The sequence below is a fragment of the Mastigoproctus giganteus genome, chromosome 12 (assembly GCF_048544385.1).
Source record: "Mastigoproctus giganteus isolate SK-2022 chromosome 12, ASM4854438v1, whole genome shotgun sequence".
NCBI lineage: Eukaryota > Metazoa > Arthropoda > Arachnida > Uropygi > Thelyphonidae > Mastigoproctus > Mastigoproctus giganteus.
In genome coordinates, this window is record NC_143586.1 from 80213736 (window position 1) to 80238060 (window position 24325).

General features: G+C 35.6%; 1 protein-coding gene across 1 annotated transcript in view; it reads left to right on the forward strand.

The window, feature by feature from the left end:
- LOC150077224 (tetratricopeptide repeat protein 38-like) overlaps positions 1 to 24325 on the forward strand; it is a 190618-nt gene that overhangs the window by 96913 nt on the left and 69380 nt on the right. The window contains exon 8 of the mRNA XM_090386333.1: positions 19115 to 19234. Coding sequence (XP_090242459.1) covers positions 19115 to 19234 — 120 coding nt within the window. The remainder of the gene's footprint in view (positions 1 to 19114; positions 19235 to 24325) is intronic.

Genomic DNA, 24325 nt, shown 5'->3' on the forward strand with positions numbered 1-24325 from the left:
TACTTGAACTCGAGAAGGAAAGGGATAAATCAGATTGGTCCACTGGATATTGATGGTTCAACAGTTGAGGATCCTGCTCAGGTGGCTAACAATCTAAACGAGTATTTTGCATCTACATTCACGCATGAGGAGTTATTCAGGAAGGAGAATGATGTAGGTAAAGTAAACATTGGCAGTGAGCTGGATGATTTTGTAATAACTGAGAGGAAAGTGGAGGAGAGATTGTTGAGGATAAACATAAAAAAGGCACCTGGGGTGGATGGGATCTATCCAGTTATATTAAAGGAGGCAGCAAAGGAAGTATGCAAACCCCTAGCCATAATTATGAGAGCTTCTTTGGACTCAGGGGAGGTACCCATAGACTGGAGATGTGCAAATGTAACCCCAATTCACAAAGGAGGATCAAAGGCTGACACAAGTAATTATAGACCTGTTAGTTTAACTTCTGTTCCAGGTAAATTAATGGAGGCACTGGTTAAAGAAGCACTGCAGGATCATCTAGACAAGAATTCAGTTATAGCTCAGACGCAGCATGGTTTTGTTAAGGGCAGGTCTTGCCTGACCAATTTGATTGGATACTATGATGTAGTCACAAAAGAACTGGATGCAGGGAATAACTTTGATATTATATATTTGGATCTTAGAAAGGCTTTTGATACTGTTGCACATGGAAGACTGCTGCACAAATTGGAGCAGTGTGGCATTGGAGGCAAATTGCTGCTATGGATAAGGGGATGGTTGAGTGGCAGAAGACAGAGAGTGGTAATCAATGGACACTGCTCAACGTGGACTAATGTTATTAGTGGAGTTCCTCAAGGTTCAGTGTTGGGTCCATTGTTGTTTTCGGTGTTTATGAATGATATTGATGATGGGATATCAAGTTTAATGTCTAAGTTTGCAGATGATACAAAGGTTGGCAGGGTCGTTAAGGACACTACTGACGCTATGCTGCTGCAACAGGATCTGGAAAGGTTGAACAGATGGGCTGAGAGGTGGCAAATGAAGTTTAACATTGACAAATGTAAAGTACTACATATGGGTAACAGTAACCCCAGAGCAATGTATCAACTCTGCGGTACTACACTGACAGTGGTGGAGAATGAAAAGGACCTGGGGGTAATTGTGCAGGCAGATATGAAGTTCTCTGAGCAGTGCAGACGAGCTGCAAGAGTAGCTCATGGTGTCTTGTCAATGATATACAGGAATTTTTCTAGCAGGGATAAGGAGGTGATTATTCCCTTGTATAAGGCAATGGTTAGGCCACATCTTGAGTACTGTATACAGGTCTGGAGGCCTCATTTCAAGAAGGATGTAGAGCTGCTGGAACGGGTACAGAGAAGGGCAACAAGATTAGTAAATGGAACAAAGGGTTGCTCTTATGAAGAAAGGCTTAAGTTTTGCAAATTACAGAGTCTGGAGACTAGGCACCGGCGAGGTGATCTGATAGAGGTGTATAAGGCTTTGAATGGTTTGAGCATGCTCAATGCCAATGGGATTCTTCATCTTTCTCAGAATAATCACCTCAGAGGGCATAAATTCAAATTGAGAAAGGACGGATGTCGGATAGATGTGCGGAAATTTGCCTTTGGCCAGCGGGTGGTTGGTTGGTGGAACCGACTTCCATCACTTGTTGTTGAAGTTGATAGCCTAAACAAATTTAAAGCTCAACTGGACAGGTATTTCGAACGAACGGAGGGGTGAAATGGGAGAGGGGTTTTTTTTTTTTTTTTTTTTTTTTTTTGGCTGATGCTGAATAAGCTTGCTTTCTTGCATCATATGCCTCTGCTAATGCCAATGCTAAATTCAATATCTGGAAGTTGAAACTGCCTGTGACAAGACATTCTAATTTGTTGGCCCAGCCTATTTGTTATATAGCTGTTCGTTATATTTTTCACGGTCATTTGACCTATAATAGACTCCTACTCTCATCTTTGTTTTTCTAGTGTTTATTCACCAGACTAATTCAACATTACAATGGCCTCTGTCTACTGGTTGCACTGTTTATCATTTGTGTGCTTCTTAAACAAGTGCATAACTCGAATTCTGCATCCCCAATATCAGAATAACACCATGTTTTCCTGTTATACCTACAATGTTAGCATTTGATTAAACTAATGCTTATTAGATAAGTTATAGATATTTTTAAAGTACTGATATGATTGGACTCAAGTTTGAATAGCAAAGCTTAATAATTAATGGCAGTTAAAGCTTAAAGCTTAATGGTAGTTAAAACTTAAAGCTTAATGGCAGTTAAACTAATACTTTAAACTCATCTGATTTATTTACTATGCTTCTAGCATTAGTGTATAAGAAAATAAATGTGAGCCTGTTCATGTTTTTAGTAACTCTTACACAACCCATGTGAAACCCCAGCACACTTTAAAATCTTCCAACCTTGCTTTCCAGGCAACTGCATGTTCAAATAGAAACACTGCAAGAATCAATTTTACCTCTGCTTGTGGCTGCCATTAAACTATTACCAACCCATTTTGCACTACCTTGATAGTATCAGCAGATATTTTTAATTCTATCCCATTCCAAAAAAAAAAAAAAAAAAAACCCTCTCTCCCGTTAATATGCTAAGAAAAATTCTAATCCATGAGCCTTGCCTAATCTCTCCAGGGCCAAATTGATTGACAAAGCTCTTATATGTCTCCCTCCTATCATGTTTGGACAAAATTCCGGACGGTTTCAAATTTATTTTAATCCTAACTTGTTTATCATCCCCCTGTACCCATTAAGTAAATCCTCAGATCTCTTCTTAATATTATTGGTACTAATATGTGCACATAATGTTTCGTGCCCTTAAAAAATAAGTATATCATTAACTTTTGCACTTGGCAGGTATATATCAGTTCCTGCTAGGAAGCCTGTTCATATTAGAATTAGTAGTGGCAAGTAATATATCTTAATTTATCTGACATCCATTTAGGCCTAAACCTACAACAGTATTTCTTAGTTTGTATGAAAAGCCTAGTAGCTTCTAAGGTTAATTCCTCCAATGCTTCCCATTTAGAATTTGCTGTTGGTAGCATCATCATCAGTTGGGTCCACTGTATAGAATTTAAAAACTGTCTGAGACCACTGCACCTTTACAAAAACTCTTCCCTTTACTCTGGGTATGCTGATTTTGAATCAGCATACCCAGATTCATAAACACTAAGGAGTGTAAATAAACAGAATGTCTTTTAAAAATTTGTTACGTGGTATTATTGTTTGTTAAGTTCCGATTTCTGCATTAAGATGCATTTTCTCATTATTTTTAAATGTTTATGATGGAGAGGTTGACCTGAGAGAGAGAGAGAGAGAGAGAGAGGTTTTTTTTTTAATCCAATGATATTGTTTTATTGACTTGTTAATATGTGTGTCACCTTTACAATCTACTGTTTGCAGATGACCAAGTTGTGGTAGCAGGACAATGATGATGTAAACTACATGGGCAGAAAGTTACTAGAAGAATATAAAACATGGGGACTGGCAGTTAATTTTAATACGACACAATACATGAATCGAAGTGAGGAGATTTTGTGTTTAGATGGAATACAGGTGAAAACTGTACGGCAATTTAAATACAGTAGAACTTCGGTTATCTGGAATAAATTTGAAAGGCTGATCTTTTTTTTTTTATTTATTAATAACAGTAGTGCAGTAAGCGCTGGTTATAGTGATCACTTTGCAAATTTAATTTTGATTTTAATAAGCGAAAGATCGAGTTTACTACCCGTTCATAACAGATTGTACAAACAAAAAGCCCAATAACCAAAAACTGCAAATTGTTTTTATTGTTTTATGATTGTGACCACTAGAATTCTATGTGACCTTCAAAAGTGTGCATTAGAAAAATGTCACAGAGACCTGGGTTTTCTCGGAAACTACGAGTGAATTTCAGATTAATTTAGCTCCAGATTCAGTAAGAATAATATCTGCCCAAAACTGCGATTTATTATTTTTCTCAGTTTTTTACGATAAAATCTGAACAAAAAGGAAATGATAAGTTTTAACATTGCAACATAAAATGGAAATTATTAATAGAATTAGAAATGGTGAAATTTTAGGAAATCTCTCCAAAAGGTTTAATGTGGGACTTCAACAATTTACGACATCAAGAAAAATTCTAATGCTATAACAGAATTTGTATTGATTATGGATAGTGAAGGAGGATCTAGCAGCAAAAATAAATATGATCTTTATTATAAGGTTCATAGATACACGCAGGTATCCTACCTTTACAAACCCTTCACGGCATTAAGCCAGGGGTTAAATGCCGTGAAGACTATGTTGAAACTTGAAAATGCTGCTTTAGAGAGCACACTTTATTTGTGGTTTCTTCAGAAGTGAAGTTTAAGTGAACCAGTGTCTGGCACAATGTTGTATGAAACAGCATTGGATTTTAATTGAAAATTAAGAGGTAATGAAGATTTTAAGGCAAGCACCGGTTGGCTGAAAAACTTTAAACTAAGACACAGTACATGTTGACTACAGTGGCAGACAAATAAACTGCATCACCTTAAAAAAACTAACATTTGTAGAGAAACGTATAAAATATTCTTTGATTATTTAACGAAACGAATAAAATATTTGTTTTGTTTCTCATGACGCAAAGCATTAGCATTAGTAAAGGCACATGATGCAAGAAAGGAAGCTTCTATAGCATCAGCAAAAAAAAAAAAAACACAGAAAACCCATCCACTCGCTCCAAATGTTTGTCTAGTTCTGCCTTGAATCTGTTTAAGCTATCAACTTCTACAATGACAGATGGCAGTTTGTTCCAGCAATCAACCATCCGCTGGCTAAAGGCAAACTTCTGCACATCTATCCTACAACCCTTTCCTCAGTTTGAATTTAAGCCCTCTCAGATGATTATTCTGAACAAGAGGAAGAATCCCATCAGCATTGAGCATGTGCAAGCTATTCAAAGCTTTATACATCTCAATCAAATCACCTCGCAGGTGCCTAGTCTCCAGACACTGTAATTTGCAAAGCTTAAGCCTTTCTTCGTAAGAGCAACCCTTTGTTCCCTTCACTAATCTTGTTGCCCTTCTCTGCACTCACTCCAGCAGCTCTACATCTTTCCTAAAATGAGGCCTCCAGACCTGTATACAGTACTCAAGATGTGGGCTGACCGATGCCTTATACAAGGGGATAATCGCCTCCTTTTCCCTGCTAGAAAAATTCCTATATATCATTGATAAGACACCATGAGCTACTCTTGCAGATGGTCTACACTGCTCAGAAAACTTCATAACTGCCTGCACAATTACCCCCAGGTCCTTTTCATTCTCTACCACTTTTTTTTTATCGTATGATGTGAGCAATACATGAAGGGACCAGTTTTTTCCTGCTTCCTTCGTGTATCATGGCCATGAGGTCCAACCGGAGAGTACAGCACCATTGTAATATCCAAGCCCGAGGCAGGATTTGAATCCGCAAACTTTGGATTGCCAGGCAAACACTTCACCCACCCAGTTGATTCTCTACCACTGTCAGTGTAGTACTACACAGTTGATACGTTACTCTGGGGTTACTGCTTCCCATATGCAGTACCTTACATTTGTCAATGTAAAGGTATTGCGTCAGATAACGCTTCTATTGCATTAGACAGTAATTGTATCAGCCATTTCTATAAGTACGGCGTTGAAAGGGTGTATATGCTCATTAGTATCCTGTTTTGCAGAGGTGTAAGCGTGGCTCCATATGTACCATTGACACCAAAAAAAAAAAGTGTAGCTGTTGCTCTGTCCCAGGAAGGGCTTTCTGCGAGTCCTATCGCTGATAAAATACGCTGCCACCAGTCAACAGTATCCCAGGTTCTGAAATTAAAGCATGAAACCAATGATGTGAAGAGAAGACCTGGATCAGGCCATAAGAGAGTAACTATGCCTTCCCAAGATCAATATTTGAAACGGCTTTTCCTTCATAATCACCATGCTAGTGCTCCTGATCTAAAACTGGACTTTTGAGATGGCCTGTGATGGCCTGGACTTTTGAGATGGCCTATCCAAAGACGGCTTTCTGCATGCATATCAGCCCAAGAATCCTTTGTTCACCCAACAAATGAGGAAGAAGTGACTTGCTTGGGCTAAAACACATTTCGTGAACAAAAGAGCAATGGGACACCCTCATCTTTTCTGATGAATCAAATTCAACCCGCATGGCTCAGATGGGAAGCAATATGTCAGAAGACGAAAATCGGAGGCATGCCATCCTGACTGCACAATACCAACTGTAAAGTTCTCCACCAGTCAGATGGTCTGGGATGCATAACAAGCAAAGGGGTGGGCGTATTAAGTTTATTAACAGAACAGTGAATGCAGAAACCTACACTGCTATCTTGGAGGAGTGCCTGAAATCCATTATTAGGGATCACCACACAAACGTCCAAATCTGCATTTTTCAACAGGACTCAGTACCTTGTCATACAGCAAAATTGGTAAGTTTTATGCTATTTAGTTTTAATGATGAGTTTGTCTTCTTGTCTCACATACTTACACTAATGTTTTCCCTCGTGTTTTCTCTTAAGGTGCAGTCATACCTCAGAAATGCTGGCATTACAGTGTTGGACTGGCCCGGCAATAGGTGAGATTTGAACCGTATTGAAAATTGCTGGTATATAATGTCATCTAAATTTGCTCAGAAGCCAACAAGTAAGATTCAGCTGCAGGAGAGCATTGTAAGGGTGTCTTACCACGAAATTGGGCAGCCGTATATCCAGAAGTTGATTAACTCTATGCCAGATTGTTGCAAGGCTGTAATTGCAGCTCGAGGAGGAACAACAATATATTGAGGACTTATTTTGCTGATTTACAGTACATAATACTATTGCTTTAACTTGTCATTTCAGTTTGTACATGTAATGCAATAAAATGTATGTTTGGTTGTCATGATTGCCATATGCATGATTTCTCATATTTCCATTAATTATGCATTTTACGCTTTGGGAAGATATTTATGGCAATTAGGTATATCAGGTGGAGTATTTTTATTGGATTTCATTCACAGAGATATATATCCCATCTAACAAATGCATTTGGAACATTTCTGAAACCTACAATGCAGCACAAAACAAATTATTTGCAAAATTCACAAGTGATGCAGTTTTTTGTCCACCACTATAGATATTCAAGGTGAGAAACTTTATGCACACGAATCAGCAGCAGTGTCCATTAAAAGTAAGTTTTCTTCAGTTATAGCAAATTATGAGAAAGAAAATTATTATAACATTGATGAGATGGGCTTATTATGATTATGGAATGCATTACCGAGGAAAAACCCTAGCTACTAAAAGAAAAATGCCTGCCCCAAGTTTTAAGATGAGAAATTAGCGAGTTACAAATGCTATGTGTGCAAATGCCTCTAGGACGCACAAATTGTTTGTGCTCATTATCACTAAGTCGAAAAAAGCCGAAAGCATTTAAAAATCTTTCTAATTTTCCTGTTTTGTATAAAAATCATAAAAATGCCTGGATGAATGTTTCTGTTTTCCGAGATTGGTTTATAATTTTTTTATTTAATTAATCTTAATTATTTATTGGTAAGGTAAGATTAAATTTACTTAATCTTACCTTATGTTCGATTATCTGGAAAATTTGGCTATCCGGAAGATGTCTAACATCAATTATTCCAAATAACTGATGCTCTACCTGGGTGCTCTATCTGCTGTACCTGGGTGCAATTATCCAGGCTGATGGATCATCTGCACAGGAAATTGAGAGAAGACTGTGTGAATGTGAAAGATCATAGGATTGCTTCATTCTGAACTATGGAATAAAAATATTATTAACAAAACTAAACATCAAATATATAATACAATATTACAAAGCATTTTATTATATAGATGTGAGATTTGAACCTTAACTGAAAGACAAAAAAATAGACTACTGGCTGTTGAGATGGATTTTTGGCAAAGATTGGCAAGAAAGTCTAGGACTGAAAAAGTTAGAAATGACGTGATAAGGACTATAACGAATGTTCAAAAAACCATCATTAATAAAATAGAGGAGAATGGATTTCATTCACAGGGATATATATATCCCATCTAACAAATGCATTTCAAACATTTATGCAACCCACAATGCAGCACAAAACATTATTTGTGCTATGGAATAAAAAGATTGGAGTGGTTTGGCCATATGAAGAGAATGGAGGATGATAGATTGCCCAGAGAAGCCACGGAGAAGGAAAAAGAGAGGAAGACCAAGACGGACGTGGATAGAAGGTGTGAGAGCGGCCATGAACAGAAGAGGACTGGTGGACGGAGATTGGGAAGATAGAAGAAAATGGAAAAAAAGAATAAAGGAATGACTTTTCGATGTCAAGTTGAGGAGAACTGTTGTAATAACAGAATAAATCCTAAGAAGAAGAAAGAAGTAGCAGGTGTGTAAAACTAGTACAGAAATTTCACATCTCTGCATAGTGAATGAAGCAAATAAGTTTGCAACAAATGCATTAAACATGATTTTGGAAGCAAATGATGATTGTCTAAGTCTTATACTACAAATGAACAGCACTTCCTGATTGGGGGATACATATACTGCTATTCATTTTTAATTATGAATGCTATTACGTAGAGGGCTATTTCAGCAGTCATCATCATCCCTTCATTAGTAAGTAACTAAGTACTATCAGTCCTGTACTGAGTGTACCTATTGACAGTCCAGTGATGATAATTATGAAAATTTGAACTTCCCAACTCAGTAAATGCAATGGTCTTAATGCTCACAGCAGAACAGGCTTCATGTTACCACAAGTTTCTTTGTTATTGTGCTACTTACTTTTAAATAAATGGCATGACTATAATCTACTATTTAAAATATGAACCTGCTATAACAGTCTGTTTTGAGGTTTACTTATCCCCCACTGGATAACAAGTGGTCTCTGGTGACAATTTCATGTCACAACAGTGATAATGAAATTGTTCAATGTGAGCTGCCACACAATATGTGAGTAAGAACTTTGAAATTATAAAATAACAGCCTGCACAATATGAAAATTAGACCACAAATACACACTTCTACAGACATAATGCACAGAGTGCAATATGGTCTCTGATGTTGGTGTGCTATACAGCTGAAGCTCTATATAACGACCCCCCAGGGGAATGAGAAAAATGGTCGTTACATCAGAAGGACTTTATATCGCTCATTCATAAAATCAGCTACAAAACAAGTAAAAGCTTGAACATTTAATGTAATTCTACTAATACAATATAGTATTATCTTATTTATAATATTTACTACAGTATTAAACAAGAAAATTATGATTGTAAATTTTGCATTGATTGTAGAGTACAGTAAGATTACAATTAAATTGTAAATTTCACTACATAGGCTACATACCTATCAAGACCCAACAAGAGAATTGTTTCATACTTTAAAATAATCTGTCAAAACACTGTTTCAATGATAGAGCATATTTTAAAAGTGAATTATGAAGGTGCATGATAGCAGTTAGGCTGCTCTTGAAAAAATTGATGTAGAAGTTCTAATCCTTGACGAGCATCTTTCACTGAAACTTCTTGTTCAACTTCAGTAGGTTCCTCCTCTTCATTTGTGCATATCCCAAAACATTCAATGTCCACATCCACTTCTGTGTAATCTTTAAAGCTTAAATTTTCTTGTAAGTTTAGGTGATGATGCACAAGCTCAAATATGTCTTCCCTATTGAGAAGGGGAAGACTTCCCTATGTCTTCCCCTTCTCAATTAATAGAGGAAAAAGTATGTGAAACTGCACACATTGCATCATTCAAGGTGGTAAAAACAGCACGTTGAAGCAGTTGGCAATCTCTTTTTTTTTTCATAAACTTTATCCCATGCTGAAACACAAATGCATTGCTTGCAGGATGTTGATTTGCATTGAATTTTGCTTTCAAGACAGCACAATTTTGTTTAATAGCATTCTTTGGTAGTTTTTCTTAAAATAAATACTGAATTCCTTGGTCAAGTGGCCAAAGAACTGACATATTTGGTATTAGGTACTTGACAGTGATTGCACATAGGTCATTTACTTGACAGTGAGGGGTGCAGTTATCCACAAACAGCAAAGTTTTTCTATTCTTCTCACTCATCCTGCAATCTGAGTCTGATCCATTCTTTGTAGATTTGTGATGTCATCCATGCCTTTTGCTTGATACATAGTTGGCAATGCCTTCAAACCTTTAAAGTATTGAAGCTTCTGGGCTTTCCCAGTGATTAAAAGGAGAAGCTTCTCTGTGGCAGACATGTTTACTACTAGGAGAACCTTTTTCTGCCACTGCATTTCTTACCTTTAAATGTGGTTTTTCTGATAGCAATTTAAAAAAACGAGTTCAGTTTCATCAGCATTGAAGATTTCATTGTGGTCGTGTGTCAGCAAAACATTTTTTAAACGATTTCCCTTCCATTCCTTTGTAGTGTCAATGTCCACAGTTGCACTTTTGCCACACTTTTTTGATAGGCAGGCCATGACAAGTCTCCAATTTCTGGAACCATCCATCTGAACTTTTAAATTCTTCAATATCTATTTGATGCAGAAATGATTCAGCCTTAGCTTTTAAAAGATTAACTATGGGAATGTTTTTTGCATGCATCATCATTAGATATAACGAAAGTACCTTTTCAAGGTCAGGATACACTGTGCTGCCACTTTATTAGGTACACCCCTGCTTGTGCACACAAATGGTTTGTCCCACAACGTTGCAAGTCACATGACCACAGTTATGGATATAAATACAGCAGAACAACCTTTCTGGTATCAGTTAAGTGTACAAACCGTAGCAAGAATGGGGAAAAGGAGAGTGATCTGACAGACTTCAAACGTGGCATGGTAGTAGGTGCAAGACGTGCTGGACAAACTTCTCTGAAACTGCAGTTCTCCTGAACTTTTCATGCACCACAGTTTTGAGGGTGTATCGAGAATGGTACAACGAACAGAAAACATCCTCTCAATAGCACTCCTGTGGAAGAAAATCGCTTAGAGGAGGATGGCTAGAATTGTGCAAGCAAACAGACGGGGGCCACAGTGTCGCACATTACATCAGAATACAACCTTGGTGTGCAGAACAAAATATTGCAACGTGCAAGATGTTGCAATATTTTGTCGCGAATGGGCTACTACAGCCAACGGCCACATCACGTACCTTTGTTATCAATGAAGAACAAGACAGCACGCCTCCTGTGGGCACAGCAACACCAGCACTGGACTATCGAGGATTGGAAAACAGTTGCTTGGTCTGACGAGTAGAAGTTCCTGGTGCATCATGTTGATAGAAGGCTCAGAATTTGGCGAAAACAACACAAATCCATTGACTCATCATATCTGACGACTACTGTGCAAGGTGATGGGGGCAGTGTTATGGTGTGGGGAATGTTTTCATGGCACACGTTGGGTCCATTGATACCCATAGAGTCACGTCTGAATGCCACATTGTTGCTGACCAGGTGCATCCGTTCATGTTGACAGTTTATCCTCAGTCAGATGGTTACTTCCAGCAGGATAATGTGCCAGTGCACAAAGCCCGAATCACTATGGAATGGTTCCAGGAACATGACAATGACTTTTCTTTGCTGCAGTAGCCTGCTCAGTCCCTCGATCTCAATCCTATTGAACATCTTTGGGATGAGCTGGAAAAGGCTGTTTGCTGCAGGCCTACAGCTCCGTAAAATCTCAAGCAACTGCATGACACACGTCTGCATGGTACTCCATTCCTGCACAACATTTTTAGCATCTTGTTCAATCCATGCCTAGATGAATTTAGACTGTTTTGAAGGCTAAAGGAGGCTCAACATGCTACTAGGTAGGTGTACCTAATAAAGTGGCAGCACAGTGTACTTCACCTTTTGTGCTCAGATCCTAACCAATGCAGCAGATTTCTCCAAACTATCAATATTTTCCAATATTTTTGAATAGTGAAGAGAGTACTTTTAGGAATGCCAAACTGTTTGGCGTTGTCAGTCTTAGCATGCACACCATTATCTACAGATTGCAAAATCCTAATTTTATCTGCTATTGGCAAAGCTATCCACTTTCTTGGAGCCATACCAATAAACATACTCTAACTGATGAAATTAACTTCTTGTTAATGTACATTTCATTACCGTACTGCGAGAAAAAAGTGTGGAAAATCTTAAATGATTTCTCATAGTCAGGCTGCAAGCTCATTAGTTACTTCAATATATTTGAAGTGTTTTGTCATTTTTAAACGTGAATATTGTACAAAAAAAGTAAAAAAAAAAAAATTCAGATTAAGAGGTAGAAATTTATGGTCATTATAGAGAAATCCTTTTGTTTTCAAGGTCATTATATGCTGAATGTAAAATCTCATTAGGTTAATGAGAAATTGGCTGGGATGAATCACATAGGATGTTACAGCATGCTGGGACATTAAAAAGAGGGTCACTATAAAGAGCTGTGACTGTATAAATTTTAATAACAATCATAATTTTGAAAAAGCCAAATAAGAATTATGGATGTAAAGAATACTTCAGTATTGTGGTTGAAGCTTGAATGGTGACATGGCCACTTTATATGCTTTATGTTAAGTTTATGTTTAAGTTGTAGCTATTTACATTTAAATAATTTTTATTAATTTAATAAAATTTAAAAAAATATTTTTTCTATTCATTAAACTTAAATTTAAATCTAATGTCTGTACATCATCTACAGTACAACTAAAATGTTCCTTGCATTAATTTTCCAGAACCTGAATTTACCTCCAAAAAAGATTCCTTTCAGTTCCCATATAAAATAGCATTACAAATTTGCCAACATTAGGTCTCAAGTGCAAAACGTTTCACGAAATGCATGCTTTAACCAAAATTGTGATGTATGCTTCATCTATATGCAGCGGTGTGTTATGGCTTCATGGGGCCCCGGGCAGATTTGAATTTGGGGGCCCCCATGTATAGTGTTGAATTTTTCTTCGGGGGGGAAATTCCACGCCTCCAGTATACTCTTACCCATGCAAAAAGCTAAATAATAATAATTGTAGATATAATTTTATTAAAAATCAAACAAAATTACATGCATGACATTTATAAAGAACTTTTATATATAGATTAAGAATAATCCACAAGAAAAGGTCATAAATGAACTCAATTAGTATTTAAGTACTTTTATTGCATTAAATAATAAACTAGATTAATTAAATGAGAATTAGAATAATATATATTTAATATAACAAAACAAACCTTCTATAAATTAAAAATAAAAATAATTCTTAATGGAACATAACAAATTACCTAATAAAAGTCATAATTAGAATGAAAATTTTAAGAACATTATTATATGTTCACTTTCTGTGCTTTTTGAGCTGCAAAATTATCAATCAGCTCATTATAATCAACCCCATTAGTAATGTCATTTTAAATGCATAATATTGAAAATTGCATAATTTTTCTTGGCCTAAAGAATTTCTAATGTAATTTTTAATTCTTTTAAGTACATTGAAAGAATGCTCTGCCAATGCATTAGAAACAGGTATGGTTAATTTTAAAATTATGTCCACATTAGTAAACATAGAAACTAGCCCTTCTTGAATTGCTTTATACATTAATAAAGGAGAATTTAAATTTTCATTTTTTGTAAAATGTACAAAGTGGGTAAGTTCTTCCTTAAAAATACTAACGTCGATGTCGTTTGAATACGTATTTATTAAATTTAAAATACATTCATCGTACTCATTTGGCAAAATTTCTTTTAAGTTGATATTTATTAATATGGCAAAATAATTTAAAATATTTTGATAAGCCTCAACATGTCTTTGAATGTCTGGTACCAACTGATCGCAGATAACATTCAAACAATTCACTATAAATCCTTGTTTGCCTGCCAATTGCACATCCTCATTTCCATCTCTTTTCTCATCAAAATGTAATTTTCTTTTGTGTTTTTTCCCTTTGTCTGACTCATAATTTGTATTGTTTGTTAATGCAAAACATCCTGACTCTATAGTATCAAAAAATTCATTATTGTTTGGAATGTCTTCTGATATGTACAAAGATAACGATTTTAAAAGATTTACAGCATTGTGTAAATCAGAATTTTTATTTTGAAGACTTTTATTAGTTGCATTAAATCTTTGTAGAATTGCATTCCATATGAAAAGTAAAAGTGTTGTTTCAAAATCTTCAAAGTTTTGTATAGCTTTTTTGCTTCTAATTTTGTTACAGGTTTTTCATTACAATCTTCAAAAATTTTAAATAAAGATTCTTTTATGGCCAAAAAATTCATCTTAACAGCTAAAATTGCATCTGCTCTTGAGGACCATCTTGTAGAACAATTTTTTTTTTAATGTTGCATTTCCTTTTGTTGTTGTTTCATTAAAATATCCCATCTCTTTGTAGTAGAAGAAGAGAAAAATACAAATAAATTTGAATATAATCGAAGAAATGGAGTGCTTTTGGACAAGCTTCTGCAGCAGAATTTCCCACTAAATTTAGGCTATGAGCCACACAAGGGACATAAAATGCAGTTTTACTATGTCTCTTAATCTTCGCTTGTAACCCGTTGTATATCCCGGACATGTTGGCTACATTGTCGTAAGATTGTCCTCGACAGTTTTGGATATCTAAACCATATTCCGTTAATTTTGAAGTTATAATATTTTCCAAGTAGCTAGCATCATGCTTTTCAGTATGTAGGAAAGACAAGAAACGTTCCTGAATTTTATTTTCTTTATCTAAATATCGTATAATAAATGATAATTGATCTGTGTGACTTATGTCAGGAGTAGAGTCAACAATAAGTGAAAAGTATTTAGCCTGTTTGATTTCATTAATAATTGTATTTCTTATGTTAGTGGCCATTAGAAAGATAATTCACTGTCCTTTACCACATTTACCATAAGTTTCTAAGTGAGTTTTCAAAAACATATCAAAATTAGCTACGTATTCTAAGCAACTCAATTTCCTGCACTACTATCATGCCCTCAAAATCCCAACACTAATGAAGCTAACAGCTTCACAGTTGCAACAACTCTTTTTAGAACCTCACGCCAATAATTTGTTTGTTTTTCATAAGCTTTTATCAACTCTAAATCAATTCTTCCTACACTTTTCAGGCGCTTTACGTACACACTCATATTTTCCTTATGTTCTTTAGACTCATCATGCATTTTTAAAATATCAACAATGTTTCCAATCATTACATCCAGTAATTAATAATTTTTTTGATTTAACTGAAAACAATTTTCAAATAAAACAGTACACAGATTTTGTGGTTTCTGAAAATATTAACCACTCTTTTTTCTGTGGTACCATTAGCTCTACTTAAATAGAAATGGGATTCGTTTAATTTTCTTGTAATGATTTTTCCATCACAATTAAAATTTCGATTTGAATTTTTAATGTTTCCAAAATTTTGCAGTTTTTCTCAAAGGCAAAACTCAATAAAATCATTTGTGATGGGGTTTGGCCATAAAGCAATATCTTTAGTGTATGTTTTATGTTTGATATTATTTGTATGTATTGCATTCGTATTTTTATCATTATTATTGTTGATATTGTTTGTATTTAATATTTTGATCATTATTATCATTGATATTGTTTGTATTATAATATTTTGATCATTATTATCATTGATATTTGTATTAATATTTTTATCATTAATATTGTAAACAGTTGCGTTGTTGGTATTGTTTTCAATTTGATCAATAATAACGCCGGCTGATACTGTAGAATTGGAAGATTCATTTTCTATCCTATTTTCTTCTGTTTTGCTGCTGTCATCTTCTCGATTTTTTATTGCTACAAAATCCTGTAATGAGGTTTGTTTCTTTTTTAATTCTGCCTCTCTAATTTTCTGCTTCTTTCTTTTTTGAAACCCAGATTCGTACGTCCTTTTCATCACCCTAAAATATTATTTTTATATTCGTATATTGTATAATTTATTATTTTTTACTTTTTTCATCTAATCGTTTTTCATAATTAAGTAAAATAATATTTGAATGTACAATGTAAAATAGAAATCCAGTATTCTACTCCAATTACAGAAAATAAAATGAAAAAAAATTTGTTTAAATTAATTTTACATTATCGCGGGAAAGAGCCCGCGCCAAATCACGTGTTAGAATTAGTATAAAATTTAAAATAAATATTTTAACAAAACAAACAAAATACTAGTATTAATACCTACCTCGAATTTTCTCTTTATTTATTAAACAACATTTGTAACTTATACACTTATTGTTAATACAATAATACACAATACACTTGTTGGCACACACTATGTTGATATCAGCGATCAGCCATATGTGCTGTCTGTACCACGGGGATGACATGGACCGTTATAGTTGTCAATCTTAAAATCCCATTCGGGCCGAAGGATGAAAGCGACGAAATCAGTGCAGTAGTAAATGATATCTACTACTTATCAACAATAACCAGAGCAAATGTAACTGAATTTTATTCTTCTAACCGTGTAATGTGATATAGGATTTTAAGATCGACAACTATAATGGCCCATTTCACGGAGATGGTTTCTATTTTGAAATAAAAACAATAAAATTCAGTTATACATTTGCTCTGGTTACTGTTGATAAGTAGTAGATATCATTTACTACCACGCTGATTTCACCGCTGGAGGGCACTGGAAGTCCTTTGGCCCTCGTCAGCAGAATAGGGGGCAGAATGAGACTCTAAGGTCCCATAGAAAATACATTGCGGGATAGGGTCGTTGCATAGGGCTGGTCTGTACACGGCAATGCGCTCTGCCCTGCACCAAGGTGTTTATATTTCATGTGTTGCCATACGCCTGCGTCACACCTGCAATTTAGGGCCCCCAGATATGGGACTGAATTTAATTTCTGATTTTTTTACTACAAAAATGAGTACAGAATATTGATTTGGGGACTTTGGGGCCCCCCCTGTTGATGGGAGCCCCAGGCAGTTGCCCTTTTTGCACTGTCTATATGAATATACTTCTGTGGTTGGTGAGTAAGGGAAGCTATGAATGATCTTAAAAGATCTCCAGGGACCAAAGAAATATATGCTGAAAATGTGATATCATTTGAACCTTTTCGTACTGATTACTGTCTAAACATCCAGAAACATACTTAAATTACATTAGGTAACATATGCATTGCATTTTAGACACATTCTATTTATTTTTGAAATTAATTTAATTTTTTTCTTTCTGTAATTAACTGAAGTAAAATGTAAATATAGATATCTTCTTATCAATTAATTACTAATATTATAACTTTAACAGAACACTTAATAAAACTGTAGTTTTTACATTCTCTAAACTTGGCCATTCACTATAATACAACTATAATAGTTTCCCATATATATATATATATATGTATATATATATATATATGACCACTATTTTTAAGTTTTTACTCTGCATTGGATAAACTATTTAAACTTTCATTTGTAATGTTGCATTAATGCAATTGCAATCAATTATACATTATACACACACTAATAGTATTGGGACATAATTTTATTTAAATTTTTGTGGGTGCTTTTTATTTGTATAGGATGTGCTTCAGGCATTATGACCCAACTGTCTGCCTAGCAATTGTCAGTTAGCCTATTATTATATGTTTAAATTTAAAAGGAAATAAAGTTAAAAGAATTTTTAAAAGAATGTTATACTAAGGTTAATTACATTCATTCACATGGCTATCTTTCCACTACTTCCTCAGGGGCTTTGAGCGGATAGATAGCCAATATTAAATGAATGTCTCAGGCATACCCATTTCTGTTGTCCGAATAACAGTTTTACTAATACATTATCATGTTTAGTTTTTATTTTTAAGTATTTTAAGTATTAAGAAATTTAAGTTAAAGCCTGGTATTAACAATAAACTGGGATTGGGCCCCAAAGCCCTGCGGGTATGCATCAGTACTAAATACAATAGGCATTTACCTGTGATCGTTGTGGACTGTGGTCAGTACGAAAAGGCCTTAAGGCACTCATCTGCTGATTTTATAGGTAGTTGGGGAGTGCCCTCTGGTCTATTTAGTGGTGATCATAAAGTTCTTTTTTTTATAATTAATTGATCTGTTTTATTTATTTAGATCTAAGGGTTCACTATTTGCTGGTATTAAGAATTAAATTTGTAATGGTTCTTTAGGATTAGTGGTAAATGCCTATAGGGTCATATTTTAATAAAACACTAAATACTAATAATAAATAGGTAATGCTATCCTCTGAGCAAGGACTGGTATATATACCAGTGTGTGTGGGTGTCTTCACAAGCAACACCATGTTCATGAGTCCTACATAACAATACACACAAAGCATGCATGGACTGTCTAAAACTAACAATACTGTATTAAAACTACATTTAATTTATGAATTTCTTTTTTCCATACAATTTGTATGGAAAAAAATAAATAATAATTGCTGGATTTCTGTTTGTTTGATTTTAATAAAATTTGGGATGGATTGACAAATCTGTCCAATAGGAGTCCAATCTGTCCAATAAACAGTCAGACAGACAGAGGAATGGACATGATGAAGACAATAGGTGCTTATGCTAATGTACCTAAAAATGAATGTCGTATGATAAATTTAATAAAAAAAATTAAGAAATTAAAATAAAATGTGGAAATTAAACTAATATCAAGAAAAAAGAAAAAAATGAATAAAATAAAAGTTGAAAGTAAATGAACATCGTGTTGCAAGTGATGTTCTGATTTTTAAAAACAAAGGCATAGTTGAAGAATTTCTGGAAAGTATTGTAAGAGATCTGTCATGTTGTTTTGAAACAAAAATAGATTGAATAATAGTAAAGTAGAAATAAAAGGCCACCATATTGCTAATTAGTTTAACAGCAGATACTGATTTCAGTATCTGCTAGCAACATGATGGCCTTGTATTTTATTACCTTGAAAAGCTGTGGTTTTATGAATTGTTAAATTAAGAAAATTCTATTCTTTAAGAGCATTATTTTCTTGACGATTACTATGGAGATTAATGTTAGTGGTAGTGATCTTTCTAAATTGAGAATAATCTGGTCAAAAAGCTTCAGTTATTTTGGATAATAACATTTTGTTTTAGCTTAAAGTTGAGAACAAAGATTGAAGAATAATTCCCAAATTAAATTGCATCTTAAAAAAACATAAATTGAAACACTGTTAGAACTTTCAAGTCAAAGTACTTTTTTTATCTGTTCAAATTTTACCATAGGGATTAGAGATGAATCCACAAGATGCTTGGGCTACTCATGCCTTAGCCCATGTGTTTGAGATGGAAGGACGGGCTGATCAAGGAATTTCTTTCTTAAGCTCTACTCTTTGTGACTGGAAGGTAAGACTATTTCTGTACTGAAAAATTGTGAAGTGAATATAACAGCAAATTTATACTTAAGTGATTAGATTGCTTTTACTATATATAAAAGTGCATTATGAGTAACAGGTTCACTATCAGCTATCGAATTCATAATTAGATAGATAGTTTAATATAGTAAAATTTGTATAAAAACTGCAGTCCAGTGTATACATTTTAAAGTCTGAATTATTCAAAATTGCCATGTTGCCTCTGAATAAAAGGGGATAAAAATGAGGAATGGGCACATTACACTGCTATTCTGGATAGTTTAATGTTTACACATTACATTATCCAGTGTTGTAAATTAAGTACTCAGTTATCTGTTACAGGATGGAGATACTGGATTGATCCCTTGCTTGTAGAAGGAAATACTTCATTGCATTAATTTTAAAAACAGTTTATTAAACTGGATTAACAGTCTCAAGTGTTTAGGGCATAAGCCTCAAACTATGGAGGAGTCTAGACTATGTATAAATATAGTGTAAGCGCATCAGAAATACATAGTTATATCTGAATAAATCAGAATATTAGTAAAACGGCATCGTTTTAAGTTATATCTCATATTGTGAATACCTTCACAACGAGTTGCCATGATATTGCACTACTTTGAATAAGTAACGCTTCACCTAAGGAGAAGACTAATGTTACTTATTCTCAGATGGATACCACCACCCAGACGGCACCATTTCAGGGCTATTTTGTATTTGTGTGGGATAATAACTCGACTATCCAGTTGTCCCTATTAGACTTAGAAAAGCAAAAAGGTAGAGGGAAAGTAATAGTAGGAGTGGAAGAGGAAAAGAAACGGTGTAGAAGAATGAAAGGGACGGTAACTCACACCACTCAGAAACTGAAACTCCTCGAATAGGCAGCGCTTCCCCAGTGGAGAAGGCTGTTGTTACCTATTCTTGGAAACTCCGGACATCATCAGGCTCCCCCTGGTGCCGTTTCAGAGCTATTTGGCCCTTCTTCGGTGGGAGGGTGGGTAGGTACCCGAGTGATGCAATGATGGCAAAACAGTTATGAAGTTTATTAAGTATAACTCCACAATATGAGAGATGCCTGATGGTGTATCATGTATTTAGACTCAAGCATTTAGGGCATAAGCCTCAAGCTATGGAGGAGTCTAGACTATGTATAAATATAGTGCAAACGCATCAGAAATACATAGCTATATCTGAATAAATCAGAATATTAGTAAAATGGCATTGTTTTAAGTTTTTTTACTAATATTCTGATTTATTCAGATATAGCTATGTATTTCTGATGCGCTTGCACTATATTTATACATAGTCTAGACTCCTCCATGGCTTGAGGCTTATGCCCTAAACGCTTGAGTCTAAATACATGATACACCATCGGGCATCTCTCATATTGTGGAGTCATACTTCATAACTGTTTTGCCATCATTGCATTACTCGGGTACCTACCCACCCACCGAAGAAGGGCCAAATAGCCCTGAAACGGCACCAGGGGGAGACTGATGATGTCCGGAGTTTCCAAGAATAAGTAACAACAGCCTTCTCCAATGGGGAAGTGTTGCCTATTCGAGGAGTTTGAGTTTTTGAGTGGTGTGAGTTGAAGGAGTTACTGTCCCTTTCATTCTTCTGCACCATTTCTTTTCCTCTTCCATTCCTACTATTACTTTCCCTCTACTTTTTTGCTTTTCTAAGTCTAATAGGGACGAGTGGATAGTCGAGTTATTATCCCACACATATACAAAATAGCCCTGAAACGGTGCCGTCTGGGTGGTGATATCCATCTGAGAATAAGTAACATTAGTTTTCTCCTTAGGTGAAGCATTAATTATTTGAAGTAGTTCAATATCATGGCAACTCGTGTGAAGGTATTCACAATATGAGATATAACTTAAAATGATGCCGTTTTACTAATATTCTGATTTATTCAGGTATAGCTATGTATTTCTGATGCGCTTGCACTATATTTATACATAGACTGGATTAACAGTTAATAACTTTAAAATTTAACATTTATAGTTACTACAGGTTAGATTGTATCCTCTGGACCATCCCTCTTCAAGGGCTTATTAAGCCTAGAGGGGATCAGTCAGGATTTCAACTAGGAATCAAAGAAGCTCCATCCAGCAGCATATTGCAATATAATCATCCCTGGGCACTTCTTAATTTCACAGTTGCCTCCTAAATATACCAATAACAGATCACCATAAGCAAATAATTACAGTACAACAGAATTAAAGGACCCCCATCCAGTAGTGTATTGCAATATAATCATTGCAGGGCACTTCTTCATTTCACAAATGCCTTCTAAATAGATAGCAGTAACAGATGACCATAAGCAAGTAATTATAGTACAGCAGACACTGAAGCTCTCCTTCACCTCCAGAGAGAGAGAGAGAGAGAGAGGGGCAATGACATCAGCTTCAGCTAGATGGATCAGTCCCTACACATTAATTTTCTGTAATACAAATTTAATATTGCCAACAATATAAACAAGAACATTAAATTTTTTAATGTAAAAAATTTCACTTGTTAACTTCTCTCTGTATTTATATATATACATTGCTGTTCAAAGAAAGTGCATCGCCTAGGAATTTCACATTTCTAACCCTTTTTCACAATGGTATGTTATATTAATGATTGTTGTCTTCTGTATTCATCAATGATATTGACGATGGAATATCAGGCTTAATGTCCAAGTTTGCAGACGATACAAAGGCTGGCAGGGTTGTTAATGACACTAATGACAGTACGCTGCTGCAACAGGATCTAGAAAAGTTGAGCAGATGGGCTGAGAGGTGGCAACTGAAGTTTAACATTGACAAATGTAAAGTACTGCATATGGGAAGCAGTAATCCCAGAGTAACGTATCAACTGTGTGGTGCTACACTGAGAGTGGTAGAGAGTGAAAAGGACCTGGGGGATAATTGTGCAGGCAGATATGAAGTTTTCTGAGCAGTGCAGATGGTCTGCAAGAGTAGCTCATGGTGTCTTGTCAATGATATACAGAAAACAGGAATTTTTCTAGCAGAGATAAGGAGGTGATTATCCCCTTGTATAAGACAATGGTCAGGCCACACCTCGAGTACTGTATACAGGTCTGGAGGCCTCATTTTAAGAAGGATGTAGAGCTGTTGGAACGAGTACAGAGAAAAGAAATGAGATTGGTGAGGAGAACAAAGGGTTTCTCTTACGAAGAAAGGCTTAAGTTTTGCAAATTACAGTGTCTGGAGACTAGGCACCTGTTGGGTGATCTGATTGAGGTGTATAAAGCCTTGAATGGTTTGAGCATGCTCAATACTGATGGGATTCTTCCTCTTGCTCAGAATAATCCTGAGAAGGCGTAAATTCAAATTGAGGAAAGACTGTTGTAGGACAGATGTTCGGAAGTTTGCCTTTAGCCAGCGGGTGGTTGATTGCTGAAACAAACTTCCATCTGTCATTGTAGAAGTTGATAGCTTAAACAGATTCAAGGCAGAACTGGACAAACATTTGGAGCGAGTGAATGGGTGAAATGAGAAGGGGGGGGGGGGTTGTTTATTTTTTATTTTTGGCTGATGCTGTATAAGCCTGCTTTCTTGCATCACGTGCCCTTGCTAATGCTAATGCATTACAAATAGAAATATAAACAAAAGATATTTATTAATAGTTAAGGCAAAGCTAAGTAATATTTGATAGGTGCTCTCAAAATATTCCAAAATTTATACAACAGTTTTGGTAAACACGACAATTATGGCTGAAATGTTATCAGAAGCCCTCAATTTGCTTCAGTTTATCATTTTAAATGAAAAACAAAATGAAAAGTTCACCAGGTGCAAACTAATATTTAGTTGAACTGCCTCTGGCCCTGATGACAGCAGCACACCGTCAAGGCATTGACAAGATCAATTTCTGAAGATGATTAACTGATAGTTCATGGTTCCAAACATGAATTATGGCTTACTGAAGTTCATGAAGGGTCCTTGGTTTCTTTATGGCAACTGCAGATTCCATACGATACCAACAGTTCTCTATAGGTTTCGGGTCTGGGCTCTTTCCTGGCCAGCTAAGAGTTGTAATGGAATGTTCTTCCAACCATTTTTCACCTGTAACAAATGTAAACACATTACTGTCAAACCTCTAATGCAGAAATGAAGCTAAAGTAACTACAGAAGTGCCTACTTACACTTTTTGCCCGATGACAAGGAGCAGAGTCATCTTGAAAGATGCAGTTAGTTGGCAGGTTGAAATGGTCTCTAATGGTTGGCAGCAATTTGCCTTCCAATATATAGCTAGGTATCCATTGGCATTTACGGAACCTTTTATAAACTGCAGGTGAACTACTCCATGATACAAAATGCACCCCCATATCATTTGGCTGGTAGGGAATTTCACTCTAGACACCATACAGTCTGGATGGTATTCTTCACCACTTCTACGGCGAATCGTTTGTCTCCCATCAGAGCCATGCAGGTTCAGTTTCTTCTCATCTGAGAAAATAACTGACTTCCACTGCTCGGGGGGTCCATTTGATATGCTCCTTACAAATTAATCAGACCTTTTTCATTTTTTGTGTGAGGAGGGGCTTCTTCTTCTTAGGACGACAGGCTATAAGTCCATTTTTGAAGAGACGTCTTCTGACTGTTACTGCACTTGCTACCACTCCTCTTTATTCTTCCCATTATCTTTTCAGCTCAGACGAAGAAGCTTTATGGTTTTTAAGGCATAATTGCTTCAAAACGCAGTCCTGTTTTGTCGTAGAAACTCGTTTGCATCCGGTTCCTTGACATCCAGTATTCTTGACTTTGGAAAGAAATCAAACAATCTATAAGCAATATGACGGGAAGAATATCCTTCCTCATGTAAAGCAACAATAGCACTCTTTCTTCGTGGCGTCAACTGCACGTAACTTGCCATCCTGACACAAGCAAGGAATGACTGCAACTCTTGCGGAGCGTGCTCATATAGCTGAAAGTAACAGCTGATGCAATATTACTTCACCTACTCACGTTAATCTTATCTGATGCAATCTGTAAGAAATATTGCCATATACTTATGTGACCTTATACTCGGACGACAGTTACAATTTTAAGGGATGATGCACTTTCTTTGA